The 17,775-nt window shown below is 34.6% G+C and overlaps 1 protein-coding gene across 1 annotated transcript; it reads right to left on the bottom strand.

The window, feature by feature from the left end:
* Positions 1 to 13,314: 13,314 nt before the first annotated feature.
* LOC132032031 (uncharacterized) lies at positions 13,315 to 15,074 on the bottom strand. Its single transcript, XM_059421855.1, has 2 exons — positions 15,008 to 15,074; positions 13,315 to 13,607 (listed from the first exon to the last, which is right to left on the bottom strand). Exons 1-2 carry the CDS (start codon positions 15,072 to 15,074, stop codon positions 13,315 to 13,317), a joined length of 360 nt encoding a protein of 119 aa, XP_059277838.1.
* Positions 15,075 to 17,775: the final 2,701 nt, after the last annotated feature.

The following is a 17,775-nucleotide window of genomic DNA, read 5'->3' as shown; positions in this document are numbered from 1 at the left end:
GGGATGTCGATACTTTAGTGATTTTTTGGGCGGATCTACAATCTACATATCCCCCAAGTGCTTCTTTTTTTGGAACAAGAATCACCGATCAAAACGGACAAGACTTTTTTTGAAAACCCCCCAAGATTTTCCTTGCCTTTCCCCTTGTTTCCCCCGGAACCCATATACCCCTTAGGGGAATTTGGGACCCCGCACAAAATAAATTTTGATGTTCAATACCCCCGAGGAATTTTTTGGCATGTCCCCCGAAATAGCTCACCTTTTCCCCGCAAAAGAGAAGAAACAATACTGGAAAAGTGCAGATTCGTTAGTATCACAAAATGATCATGTTGACAAGTGCATGCATTTGCCGCCCTCTTCATCAACACCTTCAAACTAATTGCTTTATTTGGCAAGTGTACATCTTGGCTTTCCCTTTTGTTACCCCTTAATCCTCTTGGCTAAGTAAGGACTCTTTTTTAACGTCTTTTTGCACTCTTAGGCAGCTGCTTCACGCATTCATTATAGTCTCACTACTGATAGGTGTCATGGGCAAAGAGTATGCTTTCTACCCCCAAAGACTCTGCAAGAGTATGCTTTCTACCCCTAAAGACGAAGGAATACCCTTGTTAGGATCTCCATTTATTTCGAGTGATCCTCATCAAATTGCCATGGTCTCCCCAGTAACATATGACATGCTTGCATGGCACCACATCACGGTGGATGGCGGCGGTGCCCTAGGGTGATTCGCGGTGCGGGGCATTGGTTTGGTAATAAGTGATGATGGGTCTGGTTTGACGGTGGTGATTTGCGGAGACGGCGGAGGGTGGTGATGAGAGAAGGGAAGGGAGAGAGAGAGAGAGAGAGAGGGGTGGTTGTTTGGTTGGACTCCAGTAGAGCTCCGCCGGAGCAGATGATCGGCGGCGACTTCTCTGTCGGGGCTGCTGCTCGCTTTTTCTCCTTCTGTTTTTGCTATCTCCGTCTATCTCTCTCTTTTGTAATGATGAAGAACCAGAAGGAGGAGGGAGATGGAGTGGTTGATGGCAGCGACGGAGTTGGACGGCAGCTGGTCGAGGGAGAAGAGAGTGGGAAAAAGGAGAAAGAGTTGAGGGAGAAGAGAGAGAGAGGGGGTTGAGGGAAAAGATTGATACAGTGGAATAACTCTATGTATTTGGTATAGCTATGATGGGTAAATTGAAAATGCATTATAGATATAAAATGTAATTAAATTAAAAGGTAGTTATTATCATAAATAACTCTTAGAGTTAGCTATGAAAGGTAAATTTTCTAAATAACTACCCTGCCCTCCTTATTCTAAATAACTACCCTGCCCTCCTTACTTTCATACCCCCAAAACTATTTACCCTTTCTACTCACTGTAGCTTTTGTAGGTAATTGTCTCTTTTTTCTTCTTTTCTTTTTTATTTCTCTACTTCTTATCTTCTTTTCTTTTTTTCTCTTTTTTTTTCTCCTTTTTTATTCATTTATTTTTTCCCAAATCATACTATTTTTTATTTTCTTTTTCACCTTAATCTGATTCCATATTTACTTCTAGCTCCATTCTTTTTTTTTTTTTCTTTTTTTCTAATTTCATTTATTTTTTTAATCTCCATAATCTAATATAATTCAAATTACTTATTTTGCTATTTTATGTATTCTTTTCTAATTTTTTGTGATTTTTATTTACTTTTTCTCCTTTTCTAATTTCATTTTTTTATTTTTTTTTTTCTTTATTTTTTCCCGTAATCTAACTATACACACCTTTTGGGTCTTTTTTTTTATATATCAATAAAAGGATAACTGATATATTATCTTTTTTATTTTTTTATATCTCAAAAAATAATTATTCTAGCATATAGTTTATCAAATCAGTAGTAGTTGAAATATATTATAGCAGTTGAAATATATCTTTGTAAAGATAATTATTTATGATAATTGTCAGTATATATCATATACTAACGGGGTATCATACAATATTGGCAGTTCATTTCTTCATGAAAAACACTTAGTCCTCTATGATACCAACTTGGTACATACCATATACTGGCAGGGTATCATAGAGGACTGATTCATCCCTTCATGAAAAACACAACTCAATCCTCTATGATACCTACATGATATATATCATATATTAACAAAGTATCACAAAGGACTGATTTATTCCTTCAAGAAAAAAACGTCCTCTTTGATAGGGTATCATAGATGACAGATTCATTTCAACACTATTTAGTTCTCTATGATGCCCACATGGTATATATCATATACGGACAGGTTATCATAGAAAAAATGATTCATTTCTTCAAGAAAAATACTACTTAATCCTATATGATACCCTCATGATATATATATCATATACTGCTAAAGTATCATAGAGGACTTGTTCGTTTTTTTTTTTTCAAGAAAAACACCCCTCAATCCTCTATGATACTCCCATGGTATATATCATATACTGATAGGGTATCATAGAGGAATAATTCATTTCTTTAAGAAAAACACTTCCTTACCCTCGATGATACCCTCGCGGTATGATCATATACTGACAAAGTATCATGCGTAGGAAGGTTCATTTTTTTTTTTCAAGAAAAACACTCCTCGGTCCTCTATGATACCCCGATGGTATATATCATACACTGACAGTTATCATAAAGGATCAGTTCATTCCTTCAAGGAAAGCATAACTCAAATCCTCTATGATATCCACATGTTATATATCATCTACTAATCGGGTATCGTAGATGAATGACCCATATTATATGTCATGTACTAATAAGATATCATAGAGGATCGACTCATTCTTCAAAAAAAGAGCTTAATCGTCTATGATACTGGCATGATATACATCATATACTAATAGGGTATCACAGAGATTGGTTCATTTGTTCAAGAAAAACACTACTCAATCCTCTATGATACCCATATGGTACATATCATATATTGATAGGATATAACAGAATTCTTTCGAGAAAAACACAACTCAATCCTCTATGATATCCACATGGTACATATCGGGTATCATGGAGGACTAATTCATTCCTTCAGTAAAACAACCCAATCTTTTATGATACTCTCATGGTATATATCATATACTGATAGACTACCATAGAGGACATGTTCATTTCTTCAAAAGAATTTTTATATATATATATATAAAAATACAACAAATAGAGTTTAAGCTTGATTTTGATATTTTAATTTTATATTATTTTTAGCAAGTTAATTTTTGTAAAAAAGTTACAAAAAAAATATTCATATTTTAGAAATAAGTTTTATATTCATTTGCAAAAGAGAAAAATATTATTAAAATATATTTTCTATTAATTTAGATTTAGAAAAAAAAAATTAATAAATAAGCTAGTGACTTTAGTATTTTTCTTAATTATTTCTTGTTGTAGACTAATTATTTTAATTTTTCTATATTTTACTAATCTAAAGATAGTTAGTTAATATTTTATTTTTATGTTTGAAAAGAAAAAGAAGAAAGAGTAAAAATTAAAACAGAAAAGGGCAAAAGAAGAAGATAATCTTCCAAAAAGCACTTTTTTTTTTTCTTAGAGAAAACAAGGAAAGTGAGCCACCACATGGGAACAGTTAATAAAATATTCGCCCTTACATCCATCTTTATGTCATTGACACCTCATTAAAAATTATCACCTAAAATTCTAATCACAATTTTTCATTAATTTATCACTGAATTAAATTGACCCGCTCCGCAAATAAAACCCGACACATTTATCTTCTTCGTCTCCTTCCTCTATTGAAACACCATGGCAACATAAGCTACTAAGCTCCACAGTAACTCCAAAATTCAGCCATGAAAACCCCTTAAACTTCTTTCACACCTTTTGACAAACATCTTATTTCTACCATCATAACACACAAGACCACCATAGCAATGCCAATCTTTCTAATTTTCCATTTGATTTAACATAAGTATATATTTAGGTAAGACAATTAGGTCTAAGATATAGGAAAATGAAAACAGCACAATTACAATTAGGCCTCTCGACACTGTTGGCGTTTGAGGCTGCGGACGGTCTCCGATTCGGCTGGGGAAAAAAATGGGAGTAGTTGGATTTTGTCTTTCTCGTGTGATCTTTTTTTTTCTTTTTTTCTTGTGTTTCTTAATGGTTCAATGATTCTTTTTCTAATGTTGTTTATGGGATTTGGAGATGGTGTGTCAATGGATGGAGGAACGAGATGAACAAGGTTGGAGAAATGAATTTTGGGGTTTAATTTGGTGGGTAAATGGGTCGGGTTTTATTTGTAGGGCGGGTCAATTTAATTCAGTTGTAAATTAATGAAAAATTGTGACTAGAATTTTAGGTGGCAATGACACAGTTGGCAGTCCGTTAGGGGTGGGGGTAAGAGCGAATATTTTATTAACGGTGAGGATACGGGTTAATAGTATAAGTTACTAGGAGTAAATATAAATCTTTTTTTAAAAGTACAGTGGTAAATTTGGCACTTTTTGGCAAAAAAAAGCATTGTACAATTTCCTAATAAAAAATTACTTTGAGATTGACAGTGTAAAAAATTATTTACAGAATTATTGTATTTAACATATTCGTAGTACATGATATCTGTCTTACTTTGAGATTATTAATTTCACTTATTATTCACTGTTATTCATATTAGAGGCGGATTTAGGATTTATATAACATGAATACACTACTAAATAAATGGGAAAAATAAGTATTAAGTGGGAATTAAATAATTCATGTTCCTCTCGGTAAATAACTTAATATTTAACCAAGTGTACCATTCGATCTTTTTGGAGCATAGGGGCAAACAGATAATAATAGATTAATTTTATAAAATATTTACATAAAATACTTAATTTTGCGGTGAGGTCATAAGTTCACGTCCGTAGAAGTTAAACTCGACTAAGAGTTACACAAAACTACAGTAGCTTAAGTGCAATGTTAAATTAATGATTAGTGCACATGAAAGTATCCGTCAAACGCCCTAACCAAGTCTGGATTTGTCCCGTGCGGTGGCTTTGGCCTTGTCAAAGTCATGCTAACAGACGAATCTAATCCGCTAATTTTAAAAGACAAAAAAAATAAAAAGTTGAACCACTATTAGTGCGAAAAAAAAAAATTCATTAATAGTATTCACGCGCAATTTTCGTAGGTAAAAAAAACCAAAGTGCAAAATTTCACTTTGGCCTTTCCCTTTCACGACTTAAATATGGCGCGAATGTTTGTTTTTTTTTTGCGTTCCTTTCCAAACACGTTTTTTATACTTTGGGCAAAGATTAGTTATATTTCAAAAATTCTAAAATATCAATATTTTATATAAAACTTAATATCTTTTTTGCGTACAATAATGTCGGCTCATTACATCAAGTCCACCTAAACGTTAGGATCGTCGTTTTAGGGGTTCTAAAGTGCCGAAGCAAGTTTTGAAACTTGTAATATTTATAGGGTTTTGATTTAAGTGTTTTAATAATAATTCATCCAATACGAGAGGTTTATACTAATTAAAAAATAATTCATTCCATTTAATTACAATACTAATTCAAAGCAATACAATAATAAATTACAATTACAATAACAATACAATCCAAGTTCTAGGAGGCTTTATTACTTCTAGACGTGCTTGTACTACAATACTACTTTGTTGCCCACACGAACGCTTGTCATGGCCATATTGCTTACATATAGAGCACTTGCGAGAGTAAGTTCTTTCACTAACATCCATTTGATTGGGTCTACGACTCCGTGAGTTAATGCCCAATTTTCTAATGTAATCCTGTTAGCAACCATCGAAAACGGCTCGTTTGGCCAATAAGCTTCATTACTAAGCGGGTGGAATTGGCTTAATATGCTCTAAGGTAACTTTTGGACCTTGTATTCCCCGCTCATTATAATTTGTTACCGTTTTTTTCTATTCTCTCAAGCACTTCACAGCATGAGAACACGGCATGTGGTACGTTTGCCACTTACCACAAGTGCATATTCTTGTTGCCTCATAAACGGTATGCACGTTTCCACCCTTACCGTTATAATAACCCGTCCTAACTTCATACACATGTTGAATTAGGTCATACTTGGCCATTTGGCGACGCTCACATTTTTTTTGTCTATAATGCTCCATAGTTTTGAAGGGCTTTGGCATCCATGTCCCGCCGTCGGCTAATATCGCTCTCCGCTTTGCTCTTGTCCTAAAAAACAAAAATCGCTCTCCACCACTTGTTTAAAAGTCATTCTCACCATTGCGGTGACAGTAGTCCTCAGTTACATTTCGACAAGCCATTGAAAGACTCTCCACTTTTGTTGTGAGCATGCCCCATCTTTTCTCTCCATCGACATTTAGGCGTCCATTTTTCAACATCGAGCTTCATCAACCAAACGTATGCGGGTTCACTCACCACCTCGATCGGATCCATTTTTGCGACCCCATTTTATTGTTGATGCTCCATCGCAACCCCCCACATCAATTTGTTTAGAGTGCCATTGTGAAACGTTGATTGCAATTCGCCAAAGTTGCCTTAAACAATATCGATGGTAAACAAAGGGAGGCCGCCACCCATTAAATTATCCATATTATGGTAATATGCCTTTACGACGATCGACAAAGACGATGTGCGAAGTACGATCCTTAATAACATGAGTTTTCAAATGGGTCAAAAAGATCCCCCATGTGTCGTTGCTCTCGTTAGCGGTAATTGCGAAAGCAAGAGAAATATTGACCCATTGGCATCCATTCCTATTGCAATTAGCGGCTTGATGTCGTAGTGCAATTCATATACATGCGTACCATCTATGGATATCATCGGTCGACGATGAGCAAAACCATCAATCCATTGGTTTGAATGTCAAAATACGAAGTTGAAGATTTTACCCTCTATAAGTCGCCTTTCTACACCGGTACCGGGATTAAAATGTTGTAGCTGCGCACATACCTCGGCCCGATCGAAAAGTATGCCAATTTCCAAAACCATCTCAAAAGCGCGTCTACGCCGAGAAATCCCTTTTGTTGCTTATAGTTTTACTATATACTATTGAACGTTTCGGAATACAATCTTTGAATGGGAACCCGCACAAATTTAAACAAACAACTTTTAGTAATAATCTTTCAATTGATATAAGACATATAATGTCTAGGTAGGATAAGTTACCTGGCGTTTCGGCAATGTCTTTAAGTAACACTTGAGCAATCATGTTTGTATCTAAATTATAATGATCTGCTCGATTTTCTTCCATATCACAAGTGTGTGTTTCGCGAAATTTGGTGCGCAATACAAAACACGCAAATAATGCAGCTTGTACCTGAAGGGTTGGGTTGTTGCACTTCCACGCACGCATTTTGCGCGTGAAAGTGCAAAGTCGTATTATTACACTTTCACGCACAAAATCATGCGTGCTGGAACAACTTCAACCTAAACCCTAAAATCTGCGCGTGAAAGTGTGTAAAAAAAGTGTGTACACTTTCACTTTCACGCAGGTCATACATGAAAGGGTAAATAGGTTTTGCACTTCACGCACAAATCCCCGTGCGTGAAAGTTCAAAAACTTACACCAAACCTAAATCAGGTGAAAGACAAACATATTTAACCCTTTCACGCACACCAATTTGTTCGTGAAAGTGAAAAAAAATATGCAAAAAATATATATTATTTACGATAAATTTTACAACACTAATGTATATACTATCGAGGATGGGTCCCCATGTAGTATGCCCGAGACTATCCTAGGCCTAAGGCTCGCCATCCCCACCGGCTCGTATCGTCTCGGGTAGCTTTTTCCTCTTAATAACCGCGTCCAACTCATGATCATCATCTTCTTCGACCGAATTCGTGATCCCTTTAACCAGAACGTGCTTTTCTTGGGATGCGATCCCGGCTTCGGCACACTCGAACCCTCGTGGCCGAGTTAGGTCTCGGTGTCTCGACCTCTACCTCGTCGGGAGTCGCCACCTGTGCGCCGGGGATTAACCCGAAAAGTATATAATAATTAGTACCATTCATTATTTATATTGAATACATTAACGTTATTTATTTAATAGAACTGTGTGTACTAGCGGGCGCGCAGTAGGCTCCGAGACGGGTCTCGCAGTTCTCGAGATGGGTGGGGTGGTGAATATGAGGTAGTCTCCGGATGTGGTCGCATCCGTGACCCGCGGGCGTGGAACAATGAACCCGAAATAATATATAAATAATTTAGATTTGATTTATTGTAAAATGAACCCGAAATAAACAAATAATTAATAAATTACTTTACTTTGTTGCAAAGTCAAACCCGCGTGTCGACGGCCTCCGAGACGCCCCTGGTGAGAGGGCTCCCCAGCGGCCCTCGCGGCGAGGTGATGCAGATGGTGCCATATCAAACAGTCTCGAATACGGTGTCGTCGAATCGCAATGTAGGCCACCCAGATCGCGGGTGTATCACGCTTCCAAGCCACCCCGATCACGGCCCAGTGGATGCGAACCCGAAGTGTTCGGGAATAGTGATGGCCCCGCTGTAGTGAGTAGGTATAGACGCGCCGTCGATCAACATCACCGAGGCGTGTCCTCTCCAACGGATGCGCATGTCCGCGAGCGCGAGAGTGCGAGCATAAAGGGCCGACAACAAAGCCGACTCGGCGGGAAATACGACCATCCCGGAAGCCGAAACCGGTGAGCCTAATCAACTCGTCTCGGTAAGGCGGCAGCACGGAGGCTCTCAATATACAATGGGCGTCCATCAACCCAGAAATTTCATAAATGACCTCCACATCACGAAGGGTAATGGTAGCACCGTGCGGGAGATGAAACGCGTGCGTCTAGGTCGCCACCTCTCAATCAATCTTGTCACTAGCGACCTATCGTCTCGTACCCGACCAACTTCGGCCTTGGGGTAGATACCGCCCCGGACGTAGTATATCCGGGACGAGTGATGTGGGGGGCGAGCGACTAAGATCTCCCATGCCGAGTCCACAACGGGTGCGAACCCGAGACTCGGGCCGGGTCGGATGTCCGTATATGTTGCGACCTATGCTCGAGAATTTCAAGACACTGATATCTCGGTCCCGAAGGGCCTGATCAAGAGGCGGTGGATCCATCTATTTTACGCATTTTAAATAAATCATTAACAAGTAGTATTAGTATTAGTATTAGTTATGTAATCTTTTATCGAAAATTTTATTAAAGATTGTGTGACCCATGTTTTACGTATTTTAAATAAATTATTAACAAGTAATATTAGTTACGTAATCTTTTATAGAAAATTATATTAAGGGTTTTCAATCCTAAGCTACGGGTTATGAATCCTAAACTAAGGGTTTTCATTCCTAAAATATAAAGATGAGTTAAATAATTAACAATTAGTTAGGATACAATTAGTATAAATAATTAATAAATAAACAAATAACTAACAAATCAAATAATTAACAAGTTATTATCATATATTTAATAAATAAACAATTAAGTAACTAATCAAAAAATTAATAAATTATTATCGTATATTTAACAAAATAAATAAATTAATTAACTAATGAAACAATTAAGAAATTATTAACAAATAAACAATTGGCTTAACAAAACAAAATAAATAATTAGCCAGTCTAACAATTGAAATAGCTAGTCTAACAATTAATAAATACTTAAGTCGCTAATCCATTAATTAACAAATACTAAATAAACAAGCAATAAATAATTAATTAATTAACAATAGATAAACAAATTAAAAAAAAATGAAAAAATGGGCAGTCCCAACAGTGCACGGACTGCCCAAAAAACGCAAAAAAAAAAAAAAAGCAAAACGAGTAATCCACCACAGTTATACAATGACCATGCTTAGGGTAATAATATATTTAACAATGTAATAGAAAATTTGTAGTGAAATACCTAGATTGAAGCTTTTTTTGAGTTTTTGAAATGTGTTATCACGCCGCTCTATTCGAAATCTAAGCCTTAGAAACTTGTTCTCCTGTCAATATACCAAGAATATTGAGTTTTGGATTGAAAAATAACATTATAGTTTTAAAGGGGTGGGACCATGAAAAATGGGGTTAATGGCGGGTGGGGGGGGAGATGTCGCGATACGGTGGGAGAAGACGGTGATTTATGGTTCTCATTCCACGCACGAATTTCGTGCGTGAAAAGACAAAGTGAAATTTTGCGCTGGTCGCGCTCGAGGTAAATTCGTGCGTGAATACTTATTAATGGAATTTTTTTTTTTTTTTGCACTAGTTTGGTTCATTTTTATTTTTTGTCTTTACTTGAAATCGCGGACTCCTAACAGACTAATACTATCCAATAAGCAATAGCACCAAAGGATAAATTTGTAACACCAATTATATTTAAATAAAACTATATACTAAGAAAAATTCTTAAGTTAATCATGATGGGAGTAGTGAGGTAAATTTTTAACAAAGCAAAAGTCCAAATTTCCTAAAATTACACAAAACAACACACGACTTGTTTGGTTTTATCACCATATATACATTAAATTATATTCATCACCATTGCGTTTTGTAGCCATATCTGCCGTCTGCTGCCTAAAAGGGCTTGTCTTCGACCCTTATGCTTGGATTTTGTGTTGTCTTGCCTTCTCTTTAGACCTTTAAGTATTTCGCAAAGCCCTTCCTAGAAATCATTCACTGAGTTGCTATATTCTCTCTCATCCACTTATCGAGATATGCAAAGTCTAGTGATAACGAGAGAAGTAGAGTGTGGGAAGAGCTACAAAATAAGGTAAAGGCGAGGGTCTCCTCATTTCGTAACGATTATGTACTCTATTTAAATTTGAGTAAAAATTATATACACCTTTAATGTAAGATACACCATCAAGTCACCTTTTCTTTTTTAAACTGGAAATAAACGAGTAAGTGAGCTACATTCATACATTTTTCCCCATATCTTTAGTAAGGTTAAAAAGATGTAGTCCGCCCATATTATTTGTTATTTGTCAAACTGTATTACCCTTTTGTTCTAGAATTGACCCTTACCACTTCAATTAGTAGAGTGTCAATTAAACGAGACGTTTAATAGACAATAAATGATAGTTTAGTCAAATACTATTACTATAATTAAGGCTATCAACTATTTTTCTTAAAGGATGTTTAAAAACTCGAAAAGACAGATATATTAATTTGATGTAATATTGCTTAATTTCTTTCTCTTCTAATAGTGACACTTGCTAACATTACATTTTTTGTTTGGGATTTGCAGGAATAAAGCAAGAAAATGTTTGATCCAATTCAAGAAAAATTGTTCTGCCTGGCTCCCTGGATGCCAACTAAGAACAGCATTGTCAAAGATTGACACTCTTCCTAGTTGGTACCAGAGGAGACAGGCAGACCCATGAATACCAATTGGACTGGTCATGATGCATTTCCCCTTTTCTTGCTCAAGCAACTTGTTTCCATGGCTATCCATACCAAAAGACAGGTTTACCTAAGTCTCCCTTTTCTTTTGCACAAGTGCTTCGATTTATACTTGCTCCATTTCATTTTATACGAGGATGCTTGACTGGACACGAAGTTTAAAAAATAAAGAAAGACTTTTGAAATTTGTGGTGTAAAACAAGCCATAGAAATTTGTGTGGCTAGAAATCATTTCATTAAGGGTAAAAAAGTAAATTTAAAGCTGAATTCTTACTAAATATAGAAAGGTGTCATTCTTTTTGGAACTTACTAAAAATACAGAGTGTCACATAAATTAGAACTAGTTATATAAAGATTTAAGTTATACATACACTATATTGACATTTGACAATCTGAAATTTTTTACGCTATCAATGCAAATTAACTGGCTATATGTAGTAGGTAGCTACTTTACTTTTTAATTTACCATATCAGACTTGCTAGGTACCTATTATGTCGTCGATCAATTTAACATGTTGCTGTAAAAGAAAATTATACATTGACGATGCATAAACTTAAGCTCTTGTCGGAAAGAATTGCTTAGAATCTTAGGATTTTTACACTACGCACCAACCCAACAAAGATTATTATGAAAATAGTCTTAATATTTCTTTTTACAAATTTTAGCTAGTATAATCACCACATAATATGCGTATAACTAGTGTATATGCATTATACAATTATGATACACTTATTATACCTTTGTTATACACTCGGTATACAGTGACGACCGCTACAAACGGTTAAGACTAAGCGGGTGAAATTTTTTTAACTATCGGACTAAAAATGTTAAGATCCCTGGAATCTTCTATTAGTGTATTCAGTGATGCCATAAAATCATCTGCAGTCAGTCAAGTTACTTGTCATTTGTCAAGAGAAAAATTGTTGTCCATTACTACAATTTAAACTGCAGTTTCACAAGTTCGAATGAAGTAATCTTCTTTCTCCTTTGTTTTTTTTTTTTTTTTTTTTTTTTTTAAGGTTTGAAAAGGAAAATTTATTTATTTAATACTAATATTCATCATTACAAACAGAAATAGCTGCAGAACTTCTATCTTTCTCCCATTAACTGTTAAGAGAAAAAAAAGGAACAAGTTAATAACTTAGGCAGTCCAATGGCGTTGGGCATCTTGTGAGTTAAAAGCTCATATGATCACTCAACTTTGGGTAATTGGCCATCATAGTCACTCAACTTTGTTTTATCTTCCAAAAGTCACTCAACTTTGGGTAAATGACCTCTATAGTCACTCAACTTTGTTTTGTCTTCCGAAAATCACTCAACTTTGGGTAAGTGGCCGCTATAGTCACTCAATTTTGGGTAATTGGCCTCCATAGTCATTTTAGCCTAAAATATAATTTCCGGTACATATTTAATGATGTGGTCGTTATAATTTATTTTTAAAAAATATCTTTAAAAATTAAAATCAATAATTGAATTTATTTATTTAGGATTCAATTCATCGTGATTACTGCATATAATACTAAAGTTTAGGATATTATTCATCATTAGTACATAAAAATAATGAACTTAGACAATATATCTCAAGTAATATTGCAAGTCAATTTCACTACCTTTTTTTCAAGTTTAGCTAACATCCCCTGTTTACTTGTGAAACTACATGTTGATGTCAAAATATCCATTCCGAAAGAAGAGGAATTAAATTCAAGAAAGAAACAAAATTGCTGAATGATGATTCACCAGTACTATTAATCTCATAGAGTTACAATGGTGCTGCTTTATCGAGCCTTTTCAATATTTCTCTATGCAAAAAGGAGGGCAGTCTGTTTCATATATGTACATAATATTTTTATGTTTACACTCAAAATAGTGTGATACTACTTGAAAATAATGTGAATATTAGTTTGAAATGGAAGTGAAGTCTTATATAAAAAAAAAACATAACCTCAAATCTAGACTCATATATTAGTTGAGCTGCGACAATAACCTGACACTGCTTATGTAAAATCATATATGTCGTTGCGAATTCACATAATGGAACAGCCTCCTTGATAAAGCTCTCTAACTTCATAAAATTGATATTGAGGTACAACATAATAGGGGTAATTATTATAGGATGGCCATTGCATTATGGGAACTAATTCCATCTTTGGACCCTCTTTTTTGTCACCGTCTTTCTTGTCAACAGGGCCAACACTTAACAACTCTGCTTGCTTCAATGTCTTCCTAAGCAATTTGGTTAGCACAACCGCATCAATCTGCTCCTCCTCCACTTCTAACTGGTTGTGTTCTCCCCCTTGCATAGCTGCTGATTCCACACCTATATAGAGGACATAGAAAAATTAATATGAGTTCCGAACATTATCGTTTACAAAAATTAATATGAGTTCCGAAGATTATCATTTACTCCTAGCAAGAGCGTTGAAAAATGAGTGTTTCTTATCACAACCTTTTTTCGTTGCATAAGTATTTACTAGTTTTCCAGTGCCAGTTTAACAATGAGTTGACTAATGGTGGCGTCAGGAATTTATGGTAGGAGGGTTCAGAAAGTACTAGAATGTCATGTTTACGATTTGAATCTATGATCAAAAATAATCTGAACCACTTAATTTGTGACTACACTGGAATCTCCCCTTATATTAAGGGGATTCAACAGTTTATATATAAGAAATAAAAAAGCTCTTTTTTATCCTTTTTGCACAGTATTAATTTTTCGATGAAAGCGATTCAATTGAACGTCGTGGACTCTACATAGCTCCACTCATGGAGATCACACATCTGACATAATTTAGTGTTTCGGGGTTGAATCATACGTATGCACACGTGCATGAATGACCACAGTATATATGTATATGTAGTTAAAATTCTGATTTTAGAACCCACTCCCTCAACTTAGAATCTACAGTGTTTAAATTCTGAATTCGTCACAAAAAGATTTTTACTCCTTCTATTACTTTTTATGACACTGCTATTATTTGGAGAGCCAAATGAGTTTTGCTTTGACCATGTTTATTTTCAAATACTTCTTTAATATTTTGAATCATTAATGTATTCATTCTGTCCCAATTTATGTTTCTTTTTAATGTGTCCCAAAAAAATGATACATTTCTATATTTAAATATAATTTAACTTAAAACTTCCTTCCCCTTTTACCCTTAATGAAATGATTTACAACCACACAAATATCTATGACTTGTTTTAGACCATTTTTCTTAAACTCCGTGCCTAGTCAAACTATATCACATAAATCGGGACGGAGGAAGTACTCCCTCCGTTCACTTTTACTTGTCCACTATTTCTAAAATAGATTTTCATTTTTACTTGTTATTTTTCACATATCAAGATAAGACAAATCTTTTTTTCCTGTTTTACCTTAACTTTAATTACTCATTCCAAATCATTTTTCAAAACCAATACCATTATATACTAATTAATATGGGCATCATGATAAAATACACACTTTATTTATTATTTCTTAAACAGCGTGCAAAGTCAAAAGTCGACAAGTAAAAGTGAACGGAGGGAGTATTATTTATGGTACTTTCTATGTAGTTTTCAAAATTGTACTTTTTTTACGAAAAAATTGAAGATTTTATGTTCAAATTCACACCAAAAAAAAAAAATGATCAGTTTTACCTTTGTATTCCTAACTGTATCACATAAAATGAAAAGGAGAGAGTATGTGAATCCTATTGGATGGAAATTAAGCTGAAATGAGACATGTCCCTGGCTGAGAAACAGCAATCTTGAAAGCCTTGGACCGCGACTTCTTGTCATTCCCATCCATGGATAGCCTAATAACGACCTTTTGCTGCGCAATTTTTTAAGAGCGTACATTAGTAAGGGAACCAATTTAAAATTAGCATAACAATGTCACAATGGAAAATATATATATATATATATATATATATATATATATATATATATATTGCCACTTTGGCAGGTAGCATTTTTCAGTTAAAACTTGATCCAAATGAGTAAAGAACACTACTAAAAAATCTATATTTTCCCACTGATTTTCCACTGCAAAACGTTCAGTGGTTATTTCCCATAGACATCCACTATATGGGAAAAACTTAAATAGTAGTATTTTCACACGGAAAAAGTAGGAAGTTTCCCAACGTTTCAGTGGGAACCTGTTTCCTACCATGCGTTTTCCCAGAGACCTGTTTCTGTGGAAATGAGGTGGGAAAATCATGTTTTATAGCACAAATTTTTCACTGAATGTCGATGGGAAAACAACTTTAATTTTCTAGTAGTGGAAACATACAAAATAATATATACCTTCATTGTCTAGATTTGAAAAAGGAATAAAAATATTGACTTGCGGTTATGTAAATTCTTGGAAAGGAAGAGGTGTGTTTGTGTGTGTGTGTGTGTGGGAGGAGGTCTGTGGAGTTTTTGTAACTTTTGAAATGGGTGGGAAATTGCCGTGAGGAATTAGAATAATATTTTCAGCTATTTTATAGGGGAGAGGTTGGGAATAGAAATATTCACTTGTAAGTCGTAAATAACACGTTTTGAAGAAAGAGGACAATGTGTCGTAAATGTCATTAGTACGTTATGAAATTGACATATACAATTTAGAAAGTCCATTAGTCTATAGGTCTTCATAAAATCACCAGGATAAAACTTAAAAGTAACAGTCATTGCATTAGATATATGGTCGTGGACGTGAGAAAGAAGATGAAAACCCAAAATAACGTCTTCAACGGGGCAATTAAGTAGGTAAATTCATTTAGAGTGTGTTTGGTACGAGCGAAAATATTTTCCTGGAAAATATTCTCCTAAAATAAAGTGATCTTCTTACTATTTTTTTTATGTTTCGTACGCAAGAAGAAAATATAATTCCTAGAACATTTAAATATAAGTTGGACAAACACTACGATATAGAGGTGTGGGGTTTGGGGGTTGGTTGGGGCTGGGCGCTAGGCAGGAATTGGGTGTTTGATGGTGGGGAGGTGACATATATGAAACTTGTTTTCCTTACTTCCACAAGAAAAGTCATTTAACTAATTTTTAAGGAATTTGATTTCGAATAAAAAATATTTTTTAGAATATCTTGACCCAACCAAACATAAGAAAATTAAAAAATATTTTTCACAAAATGAATTCCTGCTTACCAAATACACCCTCATTGACACCACTAATGTCTTGCTTGTTTGAGAAAGTTATGAAGATTTGTCGCCAAATTTTCAAAATTGGCACTAATTTCAATAAGTAGAGCCGTGTTAATTAGTGAAGTCAAAACTCTGCTGACATGTAAATTTTGACTACTTAAATATTCATTTCCGTGGACATATACACACAATAATTAATAACAACACCAACAACGACAACATTAACATACCCAGTATAATTCCACAAGTAGGATTTGGGATGGGTAGAGTGTATGCAGACCATACTCCTACCTTAGAGGTAGAGAGGCTGTTTCCGATAAATAGACCTTCGGCTCAGAATAAAGCACACAAAATAAATTAATCAATATAATATAAATTAAAGTCTACTAATAATAATACTAATCATAATTAGAAGAAAGAAAAAATAACTTAATTAATGTTCATATATAATTGTTAAAATTTGTCTAATCTGTCACTAAGTCCTTGTACATAAAATATTTCTAATTCGTTTCTTCAACAATCTGAGTCTTTAACGTGTCCGCGGGGAGTCGAAAGGATGTTTCTTTGCTTATTAGTTAAAGGCCAAGTAAAGTCTTTAGGGGAACAAAAACAAAGTAAGTCAACCCCTTAGTCATCTTAAACTGCATATAATAACAACAATAATAATTATGTCTAAGTCTCAAACAAGTTGAGATCAACTATCTAAGTAGGCGTTTGGCCATAAGAATTATTCACGTTTCAGCGTTTGGCCATAAGAATTCCGAATACAACTTGAAATTGTATTCCGGAATACCAAAAACTCAAAAAACTTGTTTTTCAAAAAATTTCACTTTTTTACAACTACATTTCACCAAAAACTACAATTTCAAAAACTATGGCCAAACACAACTCCAACTCCAACTCCAAAATTCCAAAAAAAAATGAATTTTTTTTTTGGTTTCTATGGACAAACAGGGATCTTCACTATTTCATTTAAGCTCAACTCATATTATCATCATATCAAATAAAATAAAAGTGAAAAAGAAGTTTAACATACATATAATAATAATAATAATAATAATAATAATAATAATAATAATAATAGTATAGTAATAATAATATGACGATGATCGTAAATTAGTAAATTTTTATATTAGCTGCTAGCCTAACGCAATTTCCATCCTTTATTCGGGTTTCAGACAAGCAATATAAACAAGCTCACACAAGCGACGTGAAAGAGAATATTTTATTCATGACCTCATAAATCTCTGAACGCTCTCTATGTAACATCTCGGGTCCTCAGGCTAAGGTACGACTCGTATTAAGAGGGTAAAACGAAATTTAGAAGGTTTCATGTTTTTACGAAAGTGGCCGAGGGGCCTACTTCAA

Source organism: Lycium ferocissimum, chromosome 9, assembly GCF_029784015.1.
Source record: "Lycium ferocissimum isolate CSIRO_LF1 chromosome 9, AGI_CSIRO_Lferr_CH_V1, whole genome shotgun sequence".
In the NCBI taxonomy this organism is placed as follows: domain Eukaryota; kingdom Viridiplantae; phylum Streptophyta; class Magnoliopsida; order Solanales; family Solanaceae; genus Lycium; species Lycium ferocissimum.
The sequence above is the reverse complement of the archived record's forward strand: the minus strand, read 5'-3'. Positions and strand labels throughout refer to the sequence as shown.

What these genes read in the sequence shown, in the direction of transcription:
- LOC132032031 (XM_059421855.1), bottom strand. Translation starts at nt 15,074, where the DNA reads ATGGATGGGAATGACAAGAAGTCGCGGTCCAAGGCTTTCAAGATTGCT. An exon ending in TGTTTCTCAGCCAGGGACAT is followed by an intron (nt 13,608 to 15,007) that starts GTCTCATTTCAG and finishes TCCTCTATATAG; the next exon opens with GTGTGGAATCAGCAGCTATG.